Source organism: Mycteria americana, chromosome 8, assembly GCF_035582795.1.
Source record: "Mycteria americana isolate JAX WOST 10 ecotype Jacksonville Zoo and Gardens chromosome 8, USCA_MyAme_1.0, whole genome shotgun sequence".
In the NCBI taxonomy this organism is placed as follows: domain Eukaryota; kingdom Metazoa; phylum Chordata; class Aves; order Ciconiiformes; family Ciconiidae; genus Mycteria; species Mycteria americana.
In genome coordinates, this window is record NC_134372.1 from 27,388,933 (window position 1) to 27,411,677 (window position 22,745).

Below are 22,745 nucleotides of genomic sequence, written 5' to 3' on the forward strand. Positions count from 1 at the left end.
ACCCCAACACCCAAGCGGCTTTCTTGTGTGTTGACCTCCGCTCTGGACCAAATGCATTCCTTACACGGATGTTTACAAAAAAGCAGCAAGATGCTTCCCCCCCCCCCTTTTTTTTTTTTTAATACAAGAGCTGTGTATTTAAAAAATATACAATTTTTATTTTTAATTTCTACAGCATAACCCTGTGGGATATTTTTTGTAACAAACAGTGCAGGACCCTACCTAAAGCAATCAATAAAACATCCAAACTCCTGCGCTGCCTTTGGAGTGGGGATCAGGTTGTGGGGCCTCTGCCATCACTGCCACCCCTACTACAGTGGCACCGGGTCACCTCTTGTCCCCACTCACTGGGCCAGGGTATTTGGAAAGGATGGAGAGGGAAAGGTGGGAGAGAGATGCTGGCTCATGCACAGGCATCCCTGAACGGATGCTTTTTTCCCCCTCTCATTGCTGAGGGTGCTGGCCTTCAACATGTCATGTCCCCAGCAGCTCTGGAGCCAGAGTGTCTGCAGCCAAGCCAACCCACTCAGTGGTCCCCTTGGAGACAGGGGTCCTGGTGTCCCCCCCATCCCTCTCCCAAATGCTCTTCCCAGGCAGCCCTAAATTGTTTTGGCTGAACCAGTGAAGAAATGAGGGACGGGCTGGGCTCAAGAGTCCACCTCCCTGTCTGTGAGTATCCAGCATGCCCATTTCAGCATCGCCTTTGAGATCCTGCAAAACCAGACCGGGGGAGCCAGGGTGAGAAGGGATCTGGACTGGGGACACGCCACTGCACACCGGGGCAGCCCGGTGACAAGGTGTAAGGCAGAGTTTGGGGACCCACTGCAGGGATGCAAGTAGCGATGCCTGCATCCCATGGGGCCAGCTGTGGGGGGAACAAGGGATGGCTGTATGAGATCATCGCTGCACTGACCTGACAGATCTTATCCGCTCGCAGAGCTCAGGGCTTGGTGCCTCATATCTGTACTGGACCGGCTTCTCCTTCATGTACTGCAAAGCAAAGGGGAGGGTGAGGCTGGTCCTGGTCTGCCCCAGCCGCAAAGCCCAGAGCACAGCCCTGCCACACAGCCCAAGACCCCGATACACCTAAGAAAACTCTGGAGTCTCTCCCTCAATCGTTTCCTGTTCTTTCAATCTTATTTTACCCGGAGAGCTGGAAGATGCTCCAGCAAGCGTTGGTTCGCACCCAGCTCAGGCTCAACCACATCTTCACCCAGTGCCCCAGATCCTCCTTCAAGAGGGTTAGGGCCACCATCTATATCGAACACCTGATTTCAACTCCCCATCCCCACCAGCCAGGTGAGGAAAGGCCTTGGCGATGGACACCAGTGGTGGGGGGACACAGAGAGCCTCCCCGGCAACCACCCCCCAGGGGACCCCACCAGCTGCTTCATCTTTACCGGCTGCAAAGCTCTGTGCTGCTCCGGCCTGGAGCTGGGGCCGCTCTCTGGGGATGCTTGCTCTTCCTCCTCCTCTTCCCCAGAGAGCTGCTTTCCACGCCGCAGCCCCGTCTCCTCGTTTCTGCTCTTCTTTGCACCCTGTGTGTTCATGAGCTCCAGCCTCCTGCCTGTGCCTCTCCTCCTGCCCCATGGGGCACCTCGGGGATGCTGCTGCCCACCGAGGGCTGGTAGCGCCTGGCCATCTCCTGCCAGCAGCTTCCTCTTGGCACCCACAGCATTTCTTCCCTGGGTCCTGGCATGAGCCGGACCATGCTTCACCGAATCTGGAGGGAAAGCTGTGCCACTGGAGTCTGCCTGCTCCCTGTGAGGCATCCCTTCGGGCAGGGATTGCAAGCGGCTGCTGGGCAAGACGGGAGAAGCTGGAGAAAGAGACTGCAGGGTGGCCTGAGAGCCCCCCGATACCTGCGGGCCTCGAGCAGGGCAGGGGGCATCGCAGACTGCCTCCGCAGCTGACGTTGCCTGGGTGGTGCCGGTCTCCACCAGACTGGTATTGCAGTAGGAGCGGAGCAGAGAGGGAGAGGAGGTCTGCACCGGCTCTCCCTGCGGCAAGGCCTCAGCACAGTCCTGGCTGCAGGGTTCCAGCAAGTCGGGGGTGTTGCTGTCAGCAGCCATATCTTGCTGGGTCTTTGGTGAAAAGTCATGTTGAAAGGTCTTCTCTGGTAAGAGAAAATGCATGGTCAGCTTGGGCAGGAGGCGTGGTGGGACCCGCCCCAGCACATTGGGTTGGGCAGGAGAGCATCGGAGTTGGAATGATGCAGGCACAGGGCAACTACAACACTACTTTTTGGCCACAGGAAAGCAAGCCAGCATCCAGGATGAGCTACATGGTCACCCAGTAAGAGGAGAGGGGGTTGTCTCCTGCCGGCGAGGCAGGCTGGACGCCCAGGGGGATGGGGACTCACCATCCGAAGAGTTCAGGGTCAAAGATATTGGGGGGACCCTGTTCCAGGGGTTGTCCAGGGATCCCTCAGAGCTGTCCGACAAGGCTGTTGACTCAGCAGCTGCAACAATCAAATCGGGGGGTTGATTTTGGCAAAGGAAGCAGCTGCCCGCTCCCAACCCTGCGGTGGCTACAAAGAACTGTGCACAAGGTCTTAGACAGAGACGGCACTCAAGGGGAGCTCTGAGAGCCCTTTCCAGCCGAAACTGGGGTGTACTCCAGCCAGACTCCTTCCACAACCTCAGCCAGCCCCTGTAGCAGGCAACAGAGAGGCAGACGCTGTCCAGAGAGCAGGCAGGCAGGAGGAAGACCTTCTCCTACACCCTGCACTGTGCAGGACAGCAGCTCCCTTCATCTCCTCCTCTACATGGAGCTCCTGCAGTACTTCTGCAGCAAAGCTTGGTGACACCAAGCCCAGTGAGGTGACACAAGCCCATCCCAGTGCCACACCACAGCCAGCCAAGAGCCTACACTCAAGCAGGCAACTCGGGCTCCATGATGGCATCAAAGGGACAAAATAGTTTGTTGTTCTCCCAGCACAATGAACCAAAGCTGCTCAGCTTCAGGAGGCTGCAGGAATGGGACCACTCCCTGCCTGCTCAAGGCAGGGCTGGGAGTCCTGGTCTCCCAAAGACCTTGCCATGCCGGTATCTCCTCTACTCAATCCAAGAAGATAGGCTGAGCCAACTTCAGAGTAAAACATTATGAGGCTGGATGGGATCTGGAGGTCCCACTACTCACGGCTGGCTTGGGATATGACACTCGAGTCGCCTGGCACTGTCTTGTCATCACTGCTCTTCCCGGGAGTTGCTTCACTTGTGTCTGCAATGAAAGGGGCACTGCTGGTTGCATCCCAGCACGGTGTGCAGCCAGAGCAAAGGAAGTCTTCTCCCCATCCCAGGGAGACCCTTACTTCGCATGCTTGGGCACTGAAATGCCCACCTGCCTACCACGCAGATGAAGCCACCGCACTGACCTGCCTTGGAAGCATCGCAAGCAACTGCCTCCTCCTCAGGAGGGATCACCAGGGTGTTGGCCAGGACCATGAAGATGTCCTCACCCCGCTGAAATGAGACACACTACGTGGTTTTCGCTGGGCAGTCCCACTTGAGCTGCAGGAGCCGACCCGTAGCTGGTAGTTGAACACCATATCTCTTCCCAGCAAACCTCCAGCTCTACCCACCACTCTTCCCCTTCCTTCTCCCACCCCTCCAGAGCAGGGTCCCCACCATGAGCTGTCTCAGCAGCCAGACTGACCTCTTTCTTGCGCTCTGCCTCCCACTGGGAGACAGGAACCTCGTCCTTCACCGTCACTGGCGTCTCCTTGGGCATCCGTAAATCCAAGCATTCCTCAGCATCTTCCTTCAAAACCTCCAGCTGGTTCTGTCCTATGGCATCGATCAGCTGAGAGATGGATGGCTCTGGAGCGAGAACACATAAGTGTTAGTGGAGAAGACACCTTAATTCAGGCAAGCCTCACTTGCAAATGCTTTTACTCTGCTGCATGACTGTCACATGCACTGAAACCTGTGGAAACACACAAAATTCTGCATTTCCTTTGCTTCTAAGAACTATCTGTCCTTTCTCCACACAGATTCTGGAGCAGCAGCGTGAGCATGGGTGTGCAATGGCCCACACTGCTTTAGCTGTCAGCACCATCTTGCCCTGCTTTGGGCTTAGCAACGTTGCCTTGTGAGATCTGGTCATGTTTATGCTACCTCTGCCTAACAGAGACCAAGCTGAGAAGAGCCAGGAGCCCCACCAAGCAGCCAGAGCATTGTGTGCCCCTCCCCCCCACCCCTTTACCTGAGCTGGGAGCGTTCTTCAGAGTGAGACTCCTCCTGCAATGACCAAGGAGAAGACAAAGCCTAGTTAGGGTTGGGGCACACACAGGCCAGCAGCCCTTTGCAGCTCTTGGTCACAGATCGAGCACCCTGGCTTGGGAGAAGTGGCTTGTGGAAGCAGTGGATTCCCAACTGCGTGCCGGATCCAGCCAATGCTCAGTATCCCAGGAATACCCACTGGGGAGCCCTGTTCCTGGAGATGAACCAATGGAGACCCCTGAGGATCTCCAGAGTTGGAGCTCCAAGAGTGGAGTGAAGAATGAGCTGTGCAAGGCTTCACTCACCCAGCCATGCTGCGCACAGCTGGAAGAAGCAAGTTCCCCACAAATGTTTCCTCCCAGCTCTGCCAGCTCAGAGGAAGAGGCTGGGTTGCAGAGCCCTCTGTGTCACCAGGATCTCACTTTGCAGTCACCAGGATCTCATTTTGCATGGTCTACTCAGCTCTGTCACATCCTGGGGCAGGGAGTCCCACAGGTTAACCAAGAGCTGCCATAACGCGTGCCTGCTCTAGCTCCACTCAGAGCCTGCATGCTCTCATTATGGTGTCTGGATACGTTCCCCAGCAATGGCCAGCCCCATACTTACAGCCAGAGCTCCTTTATCTTCTGCAGCACAGAGGGTTCCTGGTTCCTGCAGCAAGAGAGAAGCCAGTTACCAACTCCCTCCACATCCCCACCGTCCTTCACAGCTTGTGATGGAGACAATTCCTCTTTCAAAGAGCAAAAAGTCCCCACAACAACCAGCTCACACCAGGACTCCCAGGGTCAATGCCGCTCTGGGGAGATGAGGAAGCCCCCCCAGAGCAGAGCCCCCCGCCTGCCCCATGGGCCATACCCATCGGATGACTCCAACCTCTGCCTCTCCATGGGCAACACAATGAACCGCTGGGCCGTGAGGTAAAACTCGCAGTCCTCCTGCAGGGAAAATGGAGCCCATAAGGCACCTCTGCAGTATCACCTCTGCAGTCCCACCTCTGCGCCAACGAGCACCCACGCACCCACCCCAGCTCTGCCACCAACCCTCCAACCAAAGTGAGGGCACCCCCAAAGGACAACCCCCCTCAATGGGGGGTTTGTACCCTCCTGCATCAGCCAACGGCTCTTCAAGAGCCACAGGCCAGGCTGGGCCAGCAAAAGGCCACGGGGACATTCCTGAACCCCTGCAAGGGGACAGCAGGCAGCTCTGCCACCAGTGGTCCACACAGGTCTCCTGCAGCTGCATGACAGCAGGAGTTAACAACCAGGTGGCCCTGGGGGAGATGCGCCAAATCTCCCTGGAGGCCTCATGCCATCCCCTGCCCCAGCGCCCAGGCCAAGCCATCGTCACTGCCACAGACCCTCTTAGGAGCTGCACATGGAAGAAGAGAGAAGAAAGGCCACCCTTCATCTGCTTCCAGCTCCTGGGAGCAGTTCAAAGCAGGTAAGCATGCAGGAAGCAAGGCAAGGGCAAGGAACAAGTTGCTTCCACTCATCAGAGCACTTACCAGCCTGGCCTCCTCCCGGAAACACACCGTGTACTTCTGCAAGACAATAATTCTGCAAATAAGACTGGAAAGTCTGAGCTGCATGTGGGTGCTAGAAAAGAGCAGAGCAGCAATGTCTTGGAGAGATGAAGAACTGAGTTGGACCACCCAGACACATAGTGGGGCTCCCCAAACAGCTACGCCAACCACATTGGGGCACGCTGGCATGCATACCAGCACGAGCATCAGGGACCAAGGGCTCCTGGTTCCCACAACTTATTCCTGCTGCTTATCCTTGGCTCTGCTACCAGCACCCCGCCAGTCCAGGGGTCTCCAAATGGGGAAACTGAAGAAAGCACTGAAGGAGCAGCCCAGGCTATGACGGTTAATGCTCTGGCTCACAAAGCCCACAGGCTCTTTAGTCCTTTCTAATCATGTCTACACAGCATTGCAGCTTCTGCCATCAACCCCTGCCCATCCTAGCCAGCCGAAACTGGAGCACCAGCGTTCCGGCTTTCTTCTCTTAGCAGCTCTTTCACGCAGATTTCCCACCCTGTGAGTGCTTTAGCTTAACACAACCTGAAACAAGACCAGGCAGGAGCCCCACTAGCAGCTGTGGAGAACCGCTGTCCCAGCCACAGCCGAGTCACGGTGGAACCCACTTTTCCTCCGCCTGCAGAGCTTCAGATGTAATGACCACGCGGATGTAGTAGGACCCATCTGAGACCTGTAGGACGGCATCTTGGAGGACCCCGGGTTGGCCTGGAGCAGCTGAGTCACTCAAAACCTATCAAGAGATTGAGGGGAGGAGGGGGGAAGTCTCACTCAGACTTCCCAGTGAACAAGGATAGGACACCAGGCCTGGCTGAGAGCCTGGACTCTTAGGAGAGAAGGTCACCGTTCACCGTGAAGCCAGGTGGTAATGCTGACCCCAAGACCAAGGATTCCCAGCTGGACTGAGCAGGCTCCACACCAAGACAGAACAAGGAACATGCCACATTGTGCAAGAGACCAATCGAAGGCAAGGTGGGAGAAGAGCCACAACCAAGCATTTTTTTACCCAAACCAGCAGCAGGAATCCAGGCAAAAGGGGTCTGGGCAGGCTTGGGACACATGCTCCTCTGCAAACAGAGGGAGCCAGAGAGCAGCAGTAACCAGCAAGATCATTACAGCCATTCCCTTCTTCTGAATGAAGTTTCTGGTGTAGCAACCCTGAGCCTGTACTAAGCCATGTCCATGCTGGGTCAAAAAAAACCCTGATGGAAGCAATAAGCTGCTCCTCCAAGTCTCATACCTGCCTGCTCCATGGGCTGGGAGCTGTGGATCAGTCCTGGCCTGTGCTAATCCCTACAGCCCTGGGCTTCTCCTTGTACACACCTACGGTTTGGTCACGCCTACAGTACACTGTTCACCCAACTAGTGATGTTGGGACACGATGCACAAAGAAGGGATGTGAAATCGCATGTCCCACCATGCACAAAAGCCACTTGCATCTGACAAGGGGTGCACCCATGCCCTTTAATAGGTGCCCACCATGCTAAAAAGACCAGTCATTGTCAGCTGGGACCTTCTGACAACAAGAGCCTGCCAAACCTACTGCATAAACTCCCTGTACAAGCCAACAAGACTTGCTGCTGGGTTTAAGGATGCCCATGCTGCCAGGATCCTGCTCCTGTTGGTATCACAGCTCAGCCACCCAGCAGTCCCCACTGGCTGTGTCCCCTCGCCCTGGTGGGCAAAGCCCAGCGTGCAGGTGGCCAGTCCCACTATGTGCTCACTCACTATGGGCAACTCTTGATTCCCAGTGGAGGCAGAGTGGCTTAGTGCACACTGCAAGAGAGCACCGGTACCAGCAGCAGGCAGGGCTGCTCACAGGACTGGGTAAAAAACAAGACAAGGAAGAGGGTAGGTTTGGAAGTTACAGACCTGAAACAGAGGAGAGAGGAAGGTAGGCATAGCTGGAGCCCAGAGCAAGCTGGAGAAAGGCTCTGCTGCTCAAGATATGCTCCTAACCTTCATTCGTTGTGGAGGACTTGGGTGGGTGTAGGTTGGAGAGTGGTGACACTGAGGGAACTCTCCCCATTAATCTCTTGAGCCCTAGGGAGGTCCACTCATTCACTGCTGGGTCTTCATCAGCCCATGCGCAAGAGATCTCATGCCTGGGAGAGCAGAAGTAGGGAACTAGTGATTTCACCACCTCCACGTCTTCAGACAGGATGGGGAACAGGACCACAGTGTCTTCTCTCTCCCACTGTAATTTTTTTCTCCCCATCTCATCTCTCCTTCCATTTAAATCACAACATGCGTCCTTCTGCTTCCTCCTCCTGTTTGAGGCAAATCAGGTATCTCCTTACTAACATCTCATCCCCAAAAGACATTAGGAGATTGCTAACAATAATGTTGTCCATGGTGGGATGCTGCTACAAGCACCCAAAGGCTGTGAGAGCACTGGAGCCAGGTCTCTCCAGCATCCAGGTCATGACCACAACCCATCACAAAGCAGGAACCGCATGGCCCTGCCCGTACAGGTCTCACATCTGCTTGTGCACCCAGTTGTCTCACAGCATCTTCATCTAATCCCTCCAAGTCCACAGCTAATAATTAGCAGCACTGACTCTGCTCGGTTGTTTTCCTCCTGCTTCCTTCCCGCTGCCCATCAGGCCTCAAACAGGCAAGAGTCTGCTGACTAAAGCTCTCTCCTGCCACATAGGATAGATCAAATGTCAAAGACATGGCCAGAGCTGCACAAAAAGCTCTCCAGGAACGACACAGGAGCAGGTTTTGTGCCTCAGAGCTCCGTGCCCTGAATCACTTTGCAAGACACTCTCCCAGAAGAGCCAGCATCCATGGGAGGATGAGCTCGTGGTACTGCCAAGGCTCACCACCAGACACCTCAACAGGTCCTGCTTCTGCCTCATACTACTCACTGTCAGGACCACCCATCAAGTGATATGCTACAAGGAAGGACGGGATGCAGAGAGAAGGAAGAGGAAAGCAAGGCAGCCTGCGAGTGTGAGGCTAGGGGAGAACATGACTTTGGAGACTGCAAACTCTTTGGACGAGAGCAGGGCACACCTACCAGGGGTGCAAAAGTCAGCCAAGGCCACCAGAAATGGGCAAAATTCCTCCACCTCAAAAAAAAATACTGGGGGCTTTGAGGAGGAAGGGTCACCCATCCACAGCCACTGAATTAGGAACCGCTGAACACTTCCAGGAATTTGGATTGCAAACGCTGTTGGCGCACTTAAGGACAGTCCCCCTCCGTACCTACCCGCAGGACCTGCCCGGCCAGGAGATTCTCATTGGCATCCAGCTGTTCATAATTCACCAAGAGGTTCGCAATCCAAGGCTGCAAGACGTAGACTTTAGGAGAAGACATGTTTTTGTTCTCATACACAAACCTACGGGACAAGAGACGAGGCACCAAATCAGAAGAGCAAACCACAGCAAAGCTTTGGCATCCCGGGAACAGTTTTGCACCCCAAACACAGCCACAGCCCCAGGGGCTGGCTCAAATCCAGCCCAAATCCATCCGCTTCTCCACAAGGACACCCATCCTAAGGGAGCCGTGCCGAGAAAGATGCGCTGCTGGGGGCACGCAGGTCCTGCAGCATCCCACTTGTGCCGCGGAGGGGGGGACATCAGCAGGCTCCGGAATGCATGCGGGCCGGGTCAGGCCTTTTGCAAGTCTCCCACCCAGTTCATGGCATTTTTTCCACCTTTTCCCATATTGTCTATTATCCCCCAACACATTTCCTGTGTCCAGGACTTAACCATCACTCTCTTAACTCCAGGAGGGGGAAGGGGTCCCTCTTTGCTGGATAAGGGCCGTGCAGCAGGGCTGGGACGGGCAGGGGTTTGGGACAGGCCGGGCTGCCGCGCCTAACCGTCCCCGGGCCCCTCGCCTCACCTGGGCCCCAGCGCCTGGCGCCGCCCTGCCGCGACCGCGGGCTGCTCCCGCCGGCCACGCTGCTCCCCCGCGCCGGCCCCGCCGGGACAGGCGGCCGCCGCCGCCGCCATGGCCCCGCGCAGCGATGCGAGACGGGGCCGCGACCCAGGAAGAGGAAACGGGGCCGGGCTACCGAGATCCGGGGCGGAGCCCCCCCGTCTGCATCCGCAAGGTCGTCCTCATCCGCGACCGCAGCCCCATCTGCATCCTCAACCCCAACCCCATCCCCATCCGCGTGCCCAGCCCCCCCGTCCCCATCTGCATCTGCAACCCCACCCGCATCCCCATCCCTACCTGCATCCCCAGCCTCGTCCCCATCCACATCCCCATCCCCAACTCCATCCCCCTCCGCATCCCCAGCCCCAGCCCGCACCAGGCTCCTTGCTCTCCTCCAGGCTTTTCCTGGGCACACACTCGTTTTTCCCCGTTGTTTGACCAACTTTCTGTTACTGCTTCGCGTTCAGTGGTTCACGTGTGATAACAAACCATCACTGAAACACTACCTTGTTTTCGCGTTGTTTTCTTTGGTTTTGGCCCCGATAGCTCTAAGCAGCCCCAGGTTCCCCCCAGGCAGTCACCCATGGGAAGAAGCATCCTTCCACAATGGGCTCACGCACATTTTGCCTCCTCTCGAGGCATTAAAGCTGCTTACCTGCTCAAATCCAGCAAGCAAATGGGGAAATGTTCAGGCACATGCTGAAGGGATGGGAAACCCATCCTGTCACGCAGGTCAGGGCTGAAATCAAGCCATGTAAGTTGTGGCTCGGTCCAGCCAGCATCTTTCCATCCCCAGGCCAGAAGCTGTGCCTGCATCAGTGGGCTTGAGTGAGTGCGGTGAAATGCCACAAGAAGACTGATGAGTACTACACAGATGAATAGACAGCAGGGTTTGTTTTTTTTTAAAAAAGGTAATTTATTGGGATCTTTGCATAAGGTAGCACACGCATGGATCAAATCTCTTGAACAGGACGGTTGGTTACTGTCAAGTTGCAAAGGTCCTTGTAGCAGCATCTCCAGATGGCGCAGGTGAGACTCCCCAGGCTTACACCCACCCCGTCCTGCATGATCACCTGCCTGATCTGTTGTTATTGATTATCTTAAACTACCTACAAAACATCTCCTACTATCTTATATGTATGTTCTGCTATTACAAATTGTCTGTGCACAGTTTCGTCAACACTGCAGCAGGAACCACCTGGGGAGGCCGTGGGATTCCCAGGGTGTTCATCAGCAGATGGAGACACACAGGTGGTGCTTCTCCATTGACTTTAGGCACAGCAGGAGCTCCTGGAGGATCTTCAGACCTGTCCCAAAGCTCCCGTATCCACATGTCAGAGGTTTTCTTTGGAAGGCAGCTGGGAGTTCAGTCCATCGGCTGGTCCGGTGCCTTGCTGCTGCAGGAACGAGCCAGGGAGTACCTGGACCACCCTGGGACTGGATGTCCATCGTGTGTTGTGCATGTGCCTGGGCACAGCCCTGATTCCCGGCCACGCCACAGTTATACCTGGGGGGCAAAACTGAATTTTATCCTTCTATCACACTTACAACTTAAATACTATAGCTGTTGTTAGAGCAGACCCTCAGGAATGGTTTGCTCTGGGCAGCTCTGCAAGGTTTCCAAGTGGTCCTGGAGGGTTTCTAGGTTTTCCAGCCTGTTGAGGTGACCAAGGGACATTTGCCTGTCCTGGCTGGTCCACCCCTGACTCTGGCTTTGGCGTTGCACAAATTAAGGCCAACAAACTGCACTGTGCAGGGCCAGCGAGTCCACCCATGCCTGCCTGACCTCGGGCGAGGGGAGGGACAGAGCCTGGTGTCCCATGAGGGAGGGTGGTGGTGGAAGGGGACATCTCGGTGCAGGAACAGGGGTGACACTGGCCCAGAAAACCAAGCAGCTCAGGTTTGGTGGAGCAGGGAAGGTACAAAGAGCAGCTTTCTAGACATCCAGCTCAGGGCATTCCCTGCCTGGGCTCCCCTTGCATCATTCCTCAGCCACCAGGAAAGGTGGATCATGGGTATGGACCACAGCCAAGAGACTGGGGTGCAGGCAGAGAATTTCCTACAGCCACGGGCTGATGCAAGCCCTCGCAGGAAAGTGTCAGATAACTGGGTAGCAAAAGGCACCTGCAGAGTCAGGGCAAGAGCAGTGCAGCGGCAGATGGAGCAGCATGGCAGGGCTTTGGCTCTGCTCCCTTATGGTGACTGGGGCTAACCAGGGAATCGGCCTGGGGCTTGTCCGGCAGTTCCTGGGGCTGCCAAACCCACCTGAGTGGGTCTTTGCAGCTTGTCGGGACCCCAAGGGACAGCGAGCGCAGGTGAGGCCAGGCTGGGACGCAGTGGGTTTTGCTGGGGGACAGGAGCACTCAGTGCCAGGGCAGCAGGTTGGAGCAGGGAGGGGGTTTGTAAAGGGCTCGAGCTGCAGTCGGGCACCTGTGGCACAGGGCAGCCGGGCTGGGATGGCTGTGGGACCAGCTGTGCATGGGACGTGCGGAGGGGACAGTGGCACGTGGTGTGTGAGGGAGGCATGGAGCCCCACCTGAGGGGAGCAGGGCAGCCAGAACAGTGTGCTGGGCATGAGGCGGTGCAGGGACAGAGCTGGAGCGATGCTGGCTTTGCCTGGGAAAGGCTGAGCCTCTGCACAGCCCCTCCTGCCTCTCTGTGCCCACATGGTTCCCTCTCCTGCAGGAGCTACAGAATTTGGCCTCCAGGCACCCCAACCTGGTCATCATCCCTCTTGGTAGGTGTCCTGAGGTAGGGGCCCCTCGCCCTGGTTCCCCTGGCATGTACCCAGGCACTGCACACACCCTGGGAGCCCTGCACCGGGAGGGAGCCGGTGGGGACACCAGGCGCTGCCCTTCTTCCTGCCCATGGCCAGCCCCAAGGGCACGTCCCTGGGGGAACACGGCGGGCTTCCATCCACTGGCACTGGGTGAGGTGTGAGCCACCACGGTGATGCTGACCTCCCCTGCACTGGCTCTGCAGAAGTCACTGACCTCACTAGCATCAAGGTGGCTGCAGCCAGAGTTGGGGAGCAGGTGGGGGGCTCGGGGCTGAACATCCTCATCAACAATGCTGGAATTGCCAAGTTGAACTTGCTTGATACAGAGATGCTGGAGGACATGTCCCAGATTTACATCACCAACACAGTTGGGCCCCTGCTGCTGAGCCAGGTGAGACCCTCACCCGAGCTGGGCTGTCCTGAGGGGCATGAAGGGCCAGTGGGAGAGTACCCTGCCTCTGCTCTGGTGCCGATGGCTCTTGCCCAACAAGAAGCTCATAGAGCCATGGGCTGGAGCTCAGGAGCTAGAGCCTGGCAGGCTGGGGCAGTGGGAAGACAAGGGAGGATGCTCCAGTGCTGGTGCTAATGTTGCCCTCTGTGGAAGAACCTGGTCCTCTCCCCTGTGCCACCTCTGTGTGTGCTCCTGTCTCCTCTTTCTCCTTGCAGGCATTCCTGCCCTTGCTGAAGACGGCTGCCCAAGGGAGCCCGGGCTCAGCGCTGAGCTGCAGCAAGGCAGCCCTCATCAACATGTCCAGCTATGGGGGCTCCATCTCTTCTCCCTGTAGTTGGGATCTGATGCAAGTTGTCTCGTACTGCTGCAGCAAGGTACAGCCATGCCATACTGGGGACAGATTCCCCTTCCCTGCCCTGTTCCTGCCGTGGGGTCTGCAGGTGTCCCCTTGCAGGCACCCTTCCCCTCCCAGCGCCATCCCTGCCCTGTCTCCCTGCAGGCTGCTCTGAACATGCTGACCAAGTGCCAGTCCCTGGGCTACCGGGAGCACGGCATCCTCTGCACTGCTCTCCACCCCGGCTGGGTGCAAACTGACGTGGGGGGCTCTGTTGGACACACGGTAGGAGTTTCACCATGGCGGGTCCATCAGAGCCTCCGTGCTGATTTTCCACAGAAGGGAGTTGCTGCCCCTGAGCCCCTGACCACGACCTCCCTTGCCTGCCCCATCGCTGCCTGGGCAGCTCCCCCTGCCCTGGCCCCAGGTGCTGCCTGGTGCCCCCATCCCCTTGGCTCCCTGCTCAGCCCCTCTGCCCAGGGCTGGCAGCTCTCCCCTTGCCCTTGAGCAGCTCCTTCCCCTGGCCCCAGCTGCTCCAGGGCACCCCTTAGCCAGGCCTCGGGCACGGGCTGCCTTTCCCCCTCTGCCCCACAGCCCCCCATGACGGTGGACACCAGTGTGCAAGGGATGATGAAGGTGCTCTCGTCTCTCTCCGAGAAGGACACTGGCACCTTCCTGGACTGGTAAGGGAAGGTCGTGCCCTGGTGAGATGCTGGCCTGGCCTCCTGGCAGTGGGGTCCTGTGCCACTGCTCCCACCTGCCCAACATGCTCAATAAACCCCTGTCTGAGAGCCACCAGCTCTGCTATGCCACCCCGCTCCTTATCCTGGGGTGTGGTGGTGCCTGCAGCTGCCCGCCCAGCCCACGGCTGTCTCTGGGGTCCCCATGAGTGACAGCCTGTGAGTCCTGTAGCACTGTGACTGCCTTCTGGAGATGTCCCCTCCAGGAGGCACTGGAGCCAGGATAGAGCCCCTCTCCCATGAGGAGAGAGATCTCCCAAGCATCTGCAGGGCTGGCAAACATCCCGAGCACCCACAAGGCTGGCTTTCCCCCTGCCTGGCTGCGGGGCACCCCCAGGGCTGTGCTCAGCCTGGGGTGCCCAAAGGGCTGCGGGTCGCAGGGATCGGCTGCCCTCTCCCCTTAGTCGGGGGATGCTTGGTTACAGATGGACACAAGGCACTCGGGCAACACATGGGGAGTGGGTGCCAGGCTCGGCCGGGAAGTTTGAGGCTGGGAGTGCAGAGACGGAGCAGAGAGGTGTCAGCTCCTGGTGTTTATGGAGGTGGGGGGTACAAGGGGGCTGCAGGGTCATGCATGGGGTGGGGAAGGGGGAGAGAAGCTGCTTCCCGTGCCTGTCCCCTCTCCCTGGCAGCCTGGAGAAGCTGAGGGAGAGTGGGGTGACCATGCGGAGGGGTGAGCCAGCGAGCAGGAGGCTGCAGCATGGGCAAGAGGCACCATCCGTCTGTCTGTCTGTCTGTCCATCACCAAGGCAGGCTGTTCCCTTCCCAGTCGAGGAAGGCTCTGGAGGTGTCCTGCGAGAGGCTGGCCAGCACGGTCAGGATGCCCCACACACTGCACTCCACCATCAGGGGTGCCTGCAGAAGAGGAGAAGGCATAGTGTCACTGCTGTGGGCTGCAACCGGCACAGAAAGCAGCCAGGCTTGGGCAGACTGGAGGGTGCACGGCCTGGGGAGCAGCACCCAGGGTGCTTGTGGAGGCATTTTTTCCTTACTGCTGCCCCCCCTGCTCTCTGTGCTGGCTTGGGGGGACAGGGTTGGCTGTCCTGTGCACTTGGCATGTTGCAGCTTGCTGCCTGCTCCCTGCCTGCACCGCCCCAGGAGATGGTCCTGGCAGCCCACAGCATCACACAACATCCCCTGCCCCAAGTGCCCCTGCCCTCCCCGAGAGGTGGGGGTACAGCAGGGGTCCTGCTGACCCTCCCCTGCACACAGCCCAGTACCTTCTTTGTCCCCATGTCAGTCTTCACCCAGCCAGGATGGGTGGCCACACACAAGAAGCCCTTATCTTGGAGCTCCGCAGCCATGCGCCTCGTCACCATGTTCTGGGTAGCCTGGAGGAGGCACCGCCATGCCAGCACAGCTTGGAGCACAGGTGGGCAGGAGGGGGCACATTTCCCAGCCAGAAAATGGCTGTTGAGGTGGGAAATGGGACTTTGCCCAGGGGTAAAGCATCGGCACAACCTGCCTGAAAGGCTCATTCCTGGGTGCTGCTGATCTCGGTCTCCGTGCTTACGCTTGGGATAACCAGGCAGGGGATGGGTGGCCTTGGGCAGGTGGGTGCCCCCATGGGTGCACAGCAGAGCGTCCCCAGCACCTCCCTTGGCACCTCACCTTGCTGGCATGGTACGGGTACATGGGGGCCTCTGGCACCCTGAGGCACAGCCTGGTGGAGCCCAGTTTGATGGAGACGTTTATGACTTCGGCCTGCTGCAGCTCAGCCCCTCCTTCCCTGTGCCCTTTGCTGCCTTCTCCAGGAGTGGCAGAAATTCCTGACGCAAAGACACCGACGCTCTGTTAATATGTGAGAAGCCTGAGCTTGAGGACAGCCCTGGAGGTCTCTGTTGCAGACTGTGGATGAGCAGCTGGACAGACACCCCCAGCAGAAGGGCAGAGGGTGGAGAGGATGCCCCAAGGACGGGCCAGGCTCCAGCCTTTCCCTTCCCCAAGGAAACAGCGAGTCCGCACGGCCAGTCCGGGACAGGCAGGAGCTCCAGCTGGGGAGGAGCAAAGCATGGGAGATGCTGGGGCTGAGCTGCCTCTCAGCCTCCCTGCTCCTCTGGGTGGGAAGAAGAGACCCACGGTCCTGGTCTTGCCCCCATCAGTCTGCTTCATTCAAGAGAGCAAGAACCCACCCAGCTGAGGGCACCTTTGCCATGGGGAACATCTCCCCAAGCAGGAGAAACCCAAAAGGTCCACATATACCTTGGCAACCTGGAAGTGGCCTGACCACGTTGGTGGCAAACACAGAGAGCATCTCCTGCAAATCCAGGGAGCACAGCGTGGCATGTGAGCTGAGGCACACATTGTTGATGAGCAGGTTCAAGCCCTGGTCCTTCAGATGAGACCCCACAGCCTGTACAGCCCCTTGGATGCTAGGCAAGTTCACTGTGTCTGCCAGGGCAAAAAGAAACTGGAGGAGAGCTCCAGTGGGTCATGCAGCGTCCACTGGAAAGAGTGCTGTGGATGGAATGGTTCTCTTTAAATCAGCATTAGCCAAAAAGAAAGGACCAGGTTTAGCAGGTCAGGGTGCTAAACACATCAAAATGAGCAGCAGTTTGTCCTCACCTCTTTTGTCCTCACAACCTTAGCTGAATTAAACCGTGATTCGGCTCCTTTTTGGTCATATGGAGGCTACAGTTAAGAAGAACTTAGCTGTATTTGCTTTCTGTATTCAAGGAAATTTCGATTGCACAAGGGATGCTCAGTCCTTGCACACTGAGGGTCCCAGTTTTATTTCCACCAGGAGCCAATGCAGTCGGATGGGCAAATTTTAAGGAGACAGCTTTGCAGAAACAACCTAACTACACTCTTCAAGCCCTTCTGTATTGCACAGCAGCTATAGGGGCTGTTAACATAGGGGAGATAAATTCATTTTATTGTTGAATAACATGAAGATCTTTTCTGGTTGATATCCGTTGTGAGCTATCATTTAGAGCTATCTTTATCTTTTTTAACAATTTGTGCTTGAATTGATCTTCCATAGCACAATTTCCCATAGCTTTACAGCCATTTGTATGCAAAAATCCTTCTTTCTCTTCTCTTCTCTTCTCTTCTCTTCTCTTCTCTTCTCTTCTCTTCTCTTCTCTTCTCTTCTCTTCTCTTCTCTTCTCTTCTCTTCTCTTCTCTTCTCTTCTCTTCTCTTCTCTCTTCTCTCTTCTCTTCTCTTCTCTTCTCTTCTCTTCTCTTCTCTTCTCTTCTCTTCTCTTCTCTTCTCTTCTCTCCTCTCCTCTCCTCTCCTCTCCTCTCCTCTCCTCTCCTCTCCTCTCCTCTCCTCTTCTTCCTTTCCCTTTCCCTTCCTTTCCCTTTCCCTTCCCTTCCCTTCCCTTCCCTTCCCTTCCCTTCCCTTCCCTTCCCTTCCCTTCCCTTCCCTTCCCTTCCCTTCCCTTCCCTTCCCTTCCCTTCCCTTCCCTTCCCTTCCCTTCCCTTCCCTTCCCTTCCCTTCCCTTCCCTTCCCTTCCCTTCCCTTCCCTTCCCTTCCCTTCTCTTCTCTTCTCTTCTCTTCTCTTCTCTTTTTTCTTCTCTTCTCTTCTCTTTTCTTCTCTTCTCTTCTCTTTTTTCTTTTTTCTCTTCTCTTCTCTTCTCTTCTCTTCTCTTCTCTTCTCTTCTCTTCTCTTCTCTTCTCTTCTCTTCTCTTTTCTCTTTTCTCTTTTCATTTCGGGTTTTTTTTTGTTTTTTTGCTTCACATTGTTACCAATGAGGATTTGGAGCTGACAGATGAGCTGAGGTGAGTACAAGTAATAGAAGATTTGGGATATAACCTGCAGTATTTGTTTGTAGGCTCTGAGTCTGAACCGCCCCATCTCTACAGATGCTCCAGCCAGGCTGTGGGGACAACCCCTCTCAAGCAACCAGAAACAACTGACCTCCCTGAAATTGTGCTAACAAGGGTAAGCATTTCCAGTACCTTTTGGTCACTTAAATACTGGTATCTCTTTGAAAATCTGCCATGCTTTAATTGCAGGATTTTTTTTGGCTACAGCAATAGGAGTGGTATTTTTAAAGTTTATGTTCAGCTTTTGGGTTTGCTTGTTAGGATGTGCATCCCCTACCGGGTGCTCACCCCACTGAAGTGGCCGTTGTTGATTTAAAAGGGGTTATCTAAACACCTTCAGGATCTGAAATGGGATGGCTAGGCCAACATTAAACTTTATATATTGCCTTTTAATATCCCAAGTACACCACCAAGCCCTTAAGAACCATGAATATTCATGCGTATGAGCATGTTGCAGTGTGCCTTTGCTCCCTGCGCACATTTCTGCACACATTTTTTGCAGGTGTTAATCTGGTGAGCCTGCTGGGTGGGGGGGATCGCAGAGCTGGATTTCTTTTTTGCAACACTTTGGCCCCCGAGCTGTGTTTCTATTCTCACACTTAGACAAGACGGACTTAGCAAAGGTTTGCAAGGCTGAAGATTCCCTTCTTGGAGTATTTTGTACACTGATGAGCAGCAGAACAATCCTTTTTCCTGGCATTTTTAACTAGCAAGTATTTGAGTGGCCCAGGACTTGTACCACCTTGCCTTGTGCAGCATGGACCTTTGTAGAGGTGTCATGAAAACATGTGGGGGGAATTTGATGAGATAATCTGCTGTGGTGCTGCCATACATGAGAGAATGGAGCCTTGGGATTTGAGAGGACATGCACAGCCAGCTGCAGGACATATCACAGGGTGCTTTTTAGTGACTTCTCTTTGGATAATGACTGAACAGAGTTCAAGGCTCCCATCACTCCACCACGTGTGAGGGATCTTTTAGTCGCTTTGGTGAATGATTAATTGCTCTGTTTGGACTAGCTGAGTCATTGCTCCAAGGGGCCAGGCGTGTGGTACCACCAGTTTCTAGTGCTGGACCAGCCACATTTGCTGAAGGAACAAACTCTTGTCTCCTTGGAATAAATAAGAGGATAAGGATGGGAAAGAAAGAAAGAGAGAATGAAAGGAAGTGACAGGTTTTATGCATTTTGGAGTTAATTTCTAACTTTCCTTTCTGAAAAGTGCATTCCTGTTACTGGTTTGAAGCTAACCATTCCTTAAGATGGAGAAAGACAGCCTGAAGCAGCTTCTCCTTTTTAAAAATACTTTGTTGCCGCTGGATTTTTCATAGCTTTTTAGCTTATTTGGGGACTTTATTGATATTCAGGGTTTTGGGATGTATATGTTCTAGTAAAGATTGTTTATTTAGTGGTCAGCCCCTTGAGATGTCCCTTTTTATATTAGCTGTACTTTGGTGAGCAAAGTAAGTGTGCTCTTCCTATCATGTACTGCTGGTTGGGGCTCACAGGTAATTTTAAAGATGCTATTTTTTATCACAGAGAAGGCGTTCTACTTTAGTAATCTATTTAATAGTAAGAGAGAGATTTGCTGCCTCTTTTAGTAAAACCTGACTTCAGGAATGCCTTCTTTGCTAAGAAATGCTAAAAATTTACTTGAACTTTTCAGGTGATTTTTAACAAATAAATAGGTAGGTAGAAACCGATATGGTCTCTGCATTGCCTTGATTCAGTTTTCTTATTATTGGCTCTAAGGAAAGACTCAAACTTATTTAGAAGCTCTGGTTGCTTCCCACCTCACTTATAATAGCAATGGCAATTCTGGTGCAAACCCTTCCTTAAAACGCCTCTTTAGGGTTTGGATGGGTCTTTTACCAAGTCTTCTTAAAAAAAAGAGGCTGCGAGCAGCCCCTGCTCTCAGACACCGCTGTCTGCCCCCTCAAGACACATCTGCAGGAAACCATGTTCCTCTGCCTGGTGCTCCTTATCTCCCCATGCTTCACCCCACGCTATCCTCTCCAGCGAGCCCCCATCCCTGCCCAGCAGGGATGGGGGCTTCCCCCTGGAAGCTTCCTGCCTGCGAATACCCCAACTTTGGCAACACCAAGCGCTGCCCTGGCTGCTCTCCTTTTTCTCCCCCAAGTCCCTGTGCTGTCCAGGTCTGTTTGCCACCTTCTCCTGCTGCTCCCCAGCACTGCTGACAAAGGCCACCAAATCTGGCCTGCCTCCACAGGAGCAGGGAAAGAACATCTCCTCAGTCCAGGCTGCAGACATCCCAAACTGCAGCATGCCTCCAGGCCTGAGCATCAACCTACCACCACCACCACCAGGCAAGATTTCCCTTAAGCATCCTTTTAGCCTATTTCTTTTCTCCCTTTTTACCAGCAGCAAAGGAAATGCTGACTGTGGCCACCTCCAAACAGACCCCAAACCAACCCTCCTTCTTAGGAACCATCCAGTAAGTTTGCTTGCTGTGCCCTGCCTTGCTTCGCTTTGTGAACCCCACATGTCCCAGCCCAAAACTTGGGCACTGTATTTAGCATCTTTGGGAACAGAGGTCATACCTTTCCAATGAAATTCACTCAGCTGAGGTGTCTGGACCCACCTCTGCCTGCTTACAAAGCTGGTTTGACTGCTTCCAGCCAGAGGACAGCTCTGCTTGGAGGGGGAAGCCTGCCCAAATGTGCGCCCATCCCTCCCCACCTGGCAGGGCTGGAGCTGCCTGGCTGCCAGCGTTAAGGCAGGCTGCCTGACAAAGCTGCCCCCGGTCCCGTTCCCAAAGGGAGCAGAGGACTAGGAGCAATGCTGGGTGCAAGGAGAGAGATTGCTCCATACCTAGCTGTACCAGTTTGATGCTGGGGAGCTGGGCAGCTAATTCTCGCACGGCCTGGAAACAAAGTGATGGAGCAAGGGAGGAGGTTAGAAGTCACCAGTGGCATGGCCAGGTCTCCCACCCCTGCTCCCAGGTTACCCCAGCTGGAGACAGGACAAGGTGGCTTTGCTTTTGCTGGGGAAGCTGTGTGGGGCTGTTCCCAGCGGATGGGGCACAGTGGCATCCCTGTGGCCAGCAGGAGAAGGGGTGCCACTGGGCTCAGGCACTGCCCCCCATCCTGGGTGATCCCAGCATGAAGAAGGGGTTGGCCAGCTATCAGCACGGCCAGGAGCGAGCGCTGAGGACATGGGCACCATGGCTGCCCCTCCAGCCTCATCCCACCTGGCTGGGTCAGGCACTGCCATAACCGCGCGGCTGTGGGGTTATGAGAGCCCGTCGGAGCACTCCTGCCCCCACTACCAGACCACCCGGCCAGGGCCAGATCTGGCAGAGAGCCGGCAGAGATGCTGGGACCACGAATTCCCTTTGCCCGCCTGGCTCGGGACCATCCCCGTGCCCTTGCATCCGCACTGACCTTCCCTCTCTGACCCTCAGGGTCGCAGCAGGTGCGGGGGGGGCCAGGGGCTGGCAGCGAGCTGCCTCACGAGCTCCAACCCAATGCCCCAGTTGGACCCCATCACTAGGATGCTCTGAGCCAGCACAGCCATCTCTACGGCCTCCACACTGGGCAGTGACACATGGCAGGATTGCCGCCTGCTTGGTGTGAAGAGGAGCCAGGCACAGCCCAGGGTGTGGCTCAGGGCACCCACGGGGATGGGGACGGTGCCAGCACCAGCCCTGGCCCCTCGCCTGCCCCAGGCAGAGCCAGGGTCGCAGGGTGAACCAAGGGCTCCCCATCATTTCAGCACATGGGGCTGCATGTCTCCTGCATTACCCATTTCCCCACTGCTTCACTCCCTCTAAAGCCCCAGCTCCCAGAGTCCCTGTAACCGCAGGAGAAGTGTCACCTCTAGCACAAGCTTGGAAGAGCACTTGGAAACACCACCAGGAAAAGGAAAACAGGTCCAAATCTGGCTGTGGCCAGCGACCTCCCAGTTTGGGGGGTGAGTCTGGGATGGTTGAACCCAGGAATGCTAATCCAAAGCCCAGCCTGGGAAGCGCAGGGAGGGCACGTCTAACACTGCAAGCTCAACTCATTGCCAATGCTTTCACCCAGAGCACCCAGGAGCCAACAGAGAAGATGCTTAGCTCCCTGCAGCCCCATCCACCCACTGCTGGGGCACCAAGCTCCCAGCCATCACCCTTCTCCTTGCTGGAGGACAATGCTGGATGCTTATCAGACCAAGAGATGCCTGCAAAGCCAAAGCTCCTGCAGCCCAGACCAGCCTGGGGGAATGGATTTTTAGGAGGCAGAAGTGAGTAAGGTGCTAAAAGAAACAAAGAACTGCCATGTAAAAAGCCTCAGCTGAAACAGAACAACTGGGGCAACCTGAATTTAAGGTGGGGGAGTAAATAAGAAGAAAGTAGCAGGGATGGGTCTGTCACATCTGGATGTGCCCAAAGGGACACATCTGTTGCCCAGCCTCTCTCAGCCTGGCGGAGGGGACAGAGCTGACTATTCCCCGAGTATTTGAGTGGTTCCAGGTCTGGCAATCACCAAATACTTGAGCCAGCAGCTGGGAGATGGTGAAGGGGTTCCAAGTTTGGAAGATGTGCTTTCAGATGACACAGAGCATGGAGAGGAGGAAGCAGTGATATTTCCCTCCATCATGGTGGGTAGACTATGGCCCCCATGAGAGGTAAGCATGCTGGGTGTGGATTTGGATGGTGTTAGACTCAGACCCGCTGCAGCAGGCATTATTGAGAGCGTTATCACCCATGCAAGCAATTGCACTGCACAGACTTGCCCGCTCCTGCTGCTACCTGCAAGCAGCATCCAGAGCAGAGTTCCCATTAAGAACAAACAAGACTGGAGTTTCCTCTTTTCCTTCCAGGCTTCTTGGGAAGGACAGAGCAGACACAAGTGAAGAGGGCTGCAGGAGTAGGAATGGTGGGAATAGCCACAGGCCAGCACCAAGCTGGGGAAGGCAAGCAGCTTTGGAAATGGAAATGGCTAACCGGTGGCAACTGAGGCCAAGGACAGCAGCACAGACATGCTCATGGCTCAGGAACAACAGCTCGGGGCCAGG

At 55.6% G+C, this 22,745-nt stretch overlaps 2 protein-coding genes and 1 pseudogene across 4 annotated transcripts; 1 reads left to right on the plus strand and 2 right to left on the minus strand.

Moving 5' to 3' along the window:
- Positions 1 to 149: 149 nt before the first annotated feature.
- On the minus strand, positions 150 to 9,772 carry ACD (ACD shelterin complex subunit and telomerase recruitment factor). 2 transcript variants are annotated; one of them, XM_075510376.1, is made up of 14 exons: positions 9,617 to 9,772; positions 8,978 to 9,107; positions 6,369 to 6,493; positions 5,728 to 5,818; positions 5,079 to 5,158; positions 4,830 to 4,874; positions 4,207 to 4,241; positions 3,658 to 3,821; positions 3,377 to 3,479; positions 3,142 to 3,222; positions 2,363 to 2,461; positions 1,401 to 2,116; positions 914 to 990; positions 150 to 711 (listed from the first exon to the last, which is right to left on the minus strand). In XM_075510376.1, the coding sequence occupies exons 1-14, from the start codon at positions 9,724 to 9,726 to the stop codon at positions 648 to 650; spliced, it is 1,920 nt and encodes a 639-aa protein (XP_075366491.1). In that variant the 5' UTR covers positions 9,727 to 9,772; the 3' UTR covers positions 150 to 647. The 2 variants fall into 2 exon arrangements, with proteins under 2 accessions (XP_075366491.1, XP_075366492.1); XM_075510377.1 differs by having other exon boundaries at positions 151 to 711; positions 3,377 to 3,464.
- A 1,986-nt stretch (positions 9,773 to 11,758) lies between these two features.
- LOC142413486 (C-signal-like) lies at positions 11,759 to 14,000 on the plus strand. 2 transcript variants are annotated; one of them, XM_075509675.1, is made up of 6 exons: positions 11,759 to 11,967; positions 12,338 to 12,389; positions 12,635 to 12,822; positions 13,098 to 13,256; positions 13,382 to 13,501; positions 13,811 to 14,000. In XM_075509675.1, exons 1-6 carry the CDS (start codon positions 11,821 to 11,823, stop codon positions 13,901 to 13,903), a joined length of 759 nt encoding a protein of 252 aa, XP_075365790.1. In that variant the 5' UTR covers positions 11,759 to 11,820; the 3' UTR covers positions 13,904 to 14,000. The 2 variants fall into 2 exon arrangements, with proteins under 2 accessions (XP_075365790.1, XP_075365791.1); XM_075509676.1 differs by having other exon boundaries at positions 13,382 to 13,489.
- Positions 14,001 to 14,697: 697 nt separating this feature from the next.
- LOC142414133 (C-signal-like) lies at positions 14,698 to 21,494 on the minus strand (annotated as a pseudogene).
- Positions 21,495 to 22,745: the final 1,251 nt, after the last annotated feature.

Excerpts from the sequence above, each read along its gene's own strand:
- ACD (XM_075510376.1), bottom strand. The coding sequence starts at position 9,726 with ATGGCGGCGGCGGCGGCCGCCTGTCCCGGCGGGGCCGGCGCGGGGGAG. Across the intron at positions 4,875-5,078 it reads AGGTTGGAGTCATCCGATGG|GAACCAGGAACCCTCTGTGC; the intron begins GTATGGCCCATG and ends CTCTTGCTGCAG. Across the intron at positions 3,822-4,206 it reads GAAGAACGCTCCCAGCTCAG|AGCCATCCATCTCTCAGCTG; the intron begins GTAAAGGGGTGG and ends TTCTCGCTCCAG.
- LOC142413486 (XM_075509675.1), top strand. The coding sequence starts at position 11,821 with ATGGCAGGGCTTTGGCTCTGCTCCCTTATGGTGACTGGGGCTAACCAG. Across the intron at positions 13,257-13,381 it reads TCTCGTACTGCTGCAGCAAG|GCTGCTCTGAACATGCTGAC; the intron begins GTACAGCCATGC and ends GTCTCCCTGCAG. Across the intron at positions 13,502-13,810 it reads GGGGCTCTGTTGGACACACG|CCCCCCATGACGGTGGACAC; the intron begins GTAGGAGTTTCA and ends TCTGCCCCACAG.